Source organism: Humulus lupulus, chromosome 4 (genome assembly GCF_963169125.1).
Source record: "Humulus lupulus chromosome 4, drHumLupu1.1, whole genome shotgun sequence".
Lineage (NCBI taxonomy): Eukaryota > Viridiplantae > Streptophyta > Magnoliopsida > Rosales > Cannabaceae > Humulus > Humulus lupulus.
In genome coordinates, this window is record NC_084796.1 from 220,791,130 (window position 1) to 220,794,089 (window position 2,960).

Sequence of the window (2,960 nt, forward strand, 5' to 3'; positions counted from 1 at the left end):
GCCTATTGAATTAGACCCACCATCACATAGGAAGTTGGCATACGATCAGAGTACTAATAGTTAGTTATTGATGGAATCTTTGGATTTGGTCAATGAAAGACTTGAGCAAGCTCATCTTCGAGTGGCAGCTTACCAGCAAAAGGTCGATTGGTATTTCAACTCTAAAGTGCATGAAAGAAAATTTAACGTGGGAGATTTGGTACTTAGAAGAGTTTTTCTTAACACCCGCAATCAAGCTGCTGGAGTGCTTGGACCTAACTGGGAGGGTCCGTATCAAATTGAAGAAGTCCTATAACCAGGCACCTATAAACTTGCTCGCTTGAATGGAGATCTCATTCCTCACTATTGGAATGGAGAACACCTGCGCAAGTATTATCAATAAAACAGTTCTTTTTAAAGAATTGGCTTGTATTAATTTCACTTTTTACAAGGGTTAGTCAGTCATATGACTAGTCGTTTATAAGTGTAAAGATCAATTTTTGATCACTCGTACAAACACGATTGTCCATTTATTACGAGAAATAAAAGGAACTGTATGTAGCCAGTTATTCTTGCCAATTATTGTATTTATTACAAGTATTTGCTCATTACGTGTGTTGTTTTGCTATATAATCATTTTTTATAAGTATTTATTATGAGCAGTAATGTTCGAATAGGTCTTGGTCATGGAAAGTGACCGAGGACCTTAGGCTCCTCAATAACTTGGGGGGCATATAAGGTACTAAGCAAGAAAAGCATATCAACAAGCATATGTAAACACATGAGAAAAATAAGGGAAATCATACTACGATACTTAGAGTATTTTTCAAAATTTTGTTTAAATTTTGTCAAATCAAAACAAAGTGCTATGCTAAGTTCGGTCATGCGAACAAATGTTACAATAAATTGCAAATATTATAATGTCAAAATAGAAATGTGTTACACCGCGAGCATTTGCTGCTCGGATGTAACTATTAATTAAAAGGAAGCTGCCCTACGCAGCAAAAAATTGTCCTGACATCACGAACCGTGGTTCGTATGTCCTAATTACAAATCAAAATAAATAAGTAAAGTTATTGAGCAGCAAGAGCAGCTAGAGGATCTTGCTGGGGCTGCTGGTCGACTGTGGTCCCAGCATCCTCTTCGACGCCTTCAATGCCTGTCGCCAAAGAGATTGAGGGGATCCTAGAGCTTTCTCCTTTTCTTCCAAGCGAGCAATGTACTTTGCCAGCTCAGCTTGCTTTATATGCTCTGGTAAATAGTCGAAGTTTGCCTCGGGGTTGCTCTTCCAGAACATGTAGAAGCAGTTGAACGTCGCTCCCTTGAACTTCTCCAGGTTGCGAGCGTTGGTTTCTTCGAACAATTTGACGCGCTCTTCCTGCTCGGCAGTTTCTTTTCTGCTAATCACAAAGTCGTCCTAGAGTTTGGAGGCCTCTTTGAAGTTCAGCACTGAAGCCTCCCTATACTTCTCTTTGATCTCAGTTATTTTAACTAAGGCATCCTGGTGTTGCTTCAGCTCCTCGCCTAGTTTAGTAGCTTTCTCCTCAGCTGCTCTCAGCTGCTCGGCATGTTTGGCCTCGACCTCCTTGAGCTGCTCTGCATGTTTGGCCTCGACCGCCTTGAGCTGCTCGGTGAGTCTTTCCTCGACTATCTTGATCTCTTCAGCATGCTTGGCAACAATCTCCTCCGAGCGACGCCAACCAGTACTCATAGTTAGAACTCCCTGCGATCAGAAAAAAAGTAATGTTGTTAGTATGAGTAAAAGGGCAAGATAGACAACTAAAGCACATAAAAAATGGCGACTTACACTGAGTACTTCATTCAGCGCACGACTAAAAATTTGGTCGATCTTGATGGAGGAGACATTGCTGAAGGCTTCCTGGCTATGGCGGTGTCTTGACAGTTTCTTCAGCTTGTCGTTAGCCGAGTTGTAAGTTGTGTTCAGAATAGCCTCGGCCTGAGTCTTTCATGACTGAGCAGGAGGACTTGTGTTGTGAGGAGCTGGAGGAGTCGGGTCGAGGGGAGCCGGAGGAGGGGTCGTGTCCTTGGAAGGTGGTGGTGCAGGAGGATCCTCAGTCCGAGCCCTTTTCTTGGAGGGGTTGCTACTGCTTTCCCTAGGGTGTCGCCTGCTTGTTTTCCTCCTGCTCGCAGGAGCTTCAACAGTGATGTTGTTGTACAAGTCAAATTCTTCTTCAGAAGGCATGACTACAGGATGGAAACAAACAACAAGGCAATATAAATTAAGTTACTTAAAAAAGTAAGGGAATAAGAGCAAGAAAAATTCTAAGTAGTATACCCGATCTATTATTACTGGTCGATACATTATTTATGGTACTACTGCTACACACACTCTCTGCCTCGAAGAAGTCTGAATTTAAACTATTGGTCGCAAATTTAAAATTGCCGTCCCCGTTCAATAAATGACAGGGAATGGGCAAGTTGTCTAAAAGTGAGAAGTCAGTACCATTCTCGTCAAAAGACTTGAGTACGGGCTCGGGGTACTCTGGAAGTTTTTGCTTGCCCTTCCCATGTTGGGAAGGGGCAGCAGCAGCCTGTGGGATGCTAGAGGGTTCCCTGATGGTCACTCCTGTTGCCCGCCGTCTCGGGGGTTGTGGCACATCCTGTTCCTGCTCAGGGATCTCTCCTCCAGTGGCACTCCCTGCTGTGGACTCCCTCACTTCCTGGTAAGGTGCCAGGAGGCCGACCAGCCTCAAGTTGCTTTCAGTGACCAGCTCCTTGACGCTCTTCTCAATGTTCGTCATGTTGGCCAAGGCTGCAGCCCTTATCTCAATCTCTGGAGTAGGGTCCAGTCAATACCATGGACCTAGACAATATCAAAGTTCTAAGGACGGTGTAGAAAAACTAGAAGAAAGTAAACAACCAGTAATTAAGAGATTTACCTCCTCGAGTGAAGGCCAGGTTATCGAGGACCAGGTTCGTCATAAGGAAATACTCCTAGAAGTACTTCCCTACATTTGATT

The 2,960-nt window shown here is 43.7% G+C and overlaps 1 protein-coding gene across 1 annotated transcript; it reads right to left on the reverse strand.

The window, feature by feature from the left end:
• Nucleotides 1-1,396: 1,396 nt before the first annotated feature.
• Nucleotides 1,397-2,741, reverse strand: LOC133832918 (uncharacterized). Its single transcript, XM_062263193.1, has 3 exons — nt 2,444-2,741; nt 2,141-2,184; nt 1,397-1,702 (listed from the first exon to the last, which is right to left on the reverse strand). Exons 1-3 carry the CDS (start codon nt 2,739-2,741, stop codon nt 1,397-1,399), a joined length of 648 nt encoding a protein of 215 aa, XP_062119177.1.
• Between the last annotated feature and the right edge of the window lie 219 nt (nt 2,742-2,960).

What these genes read in the sequence shown, in the direction of transcription:
- LOC133832918 (XM_062263193.1), bottom strand. Translation starts at nt 2,741, where the DNA reads ATGACGAACATTGAGAAGAGCGTCAAGGAGCTGGTCACTGAAAGCAAC. An exon ending in CAAGTCTTTTGACGAGAATG is followed by an intron (nt 2,185 to 2,443) that starts GTACTGACTTCT and finishes TCCATCCTGTAG; the next exon opens with TCATGCCTTCTGAAGAAGAA. An exon ending in ACTTGTACAACAACATCACT is followed by an intron (nt 1,703 to 2,140) that starts GTTGAAGCTCCT and finishes TTCTGATCGCAG; the next exon opens with GGAGTTCTAACTATGAGTAC.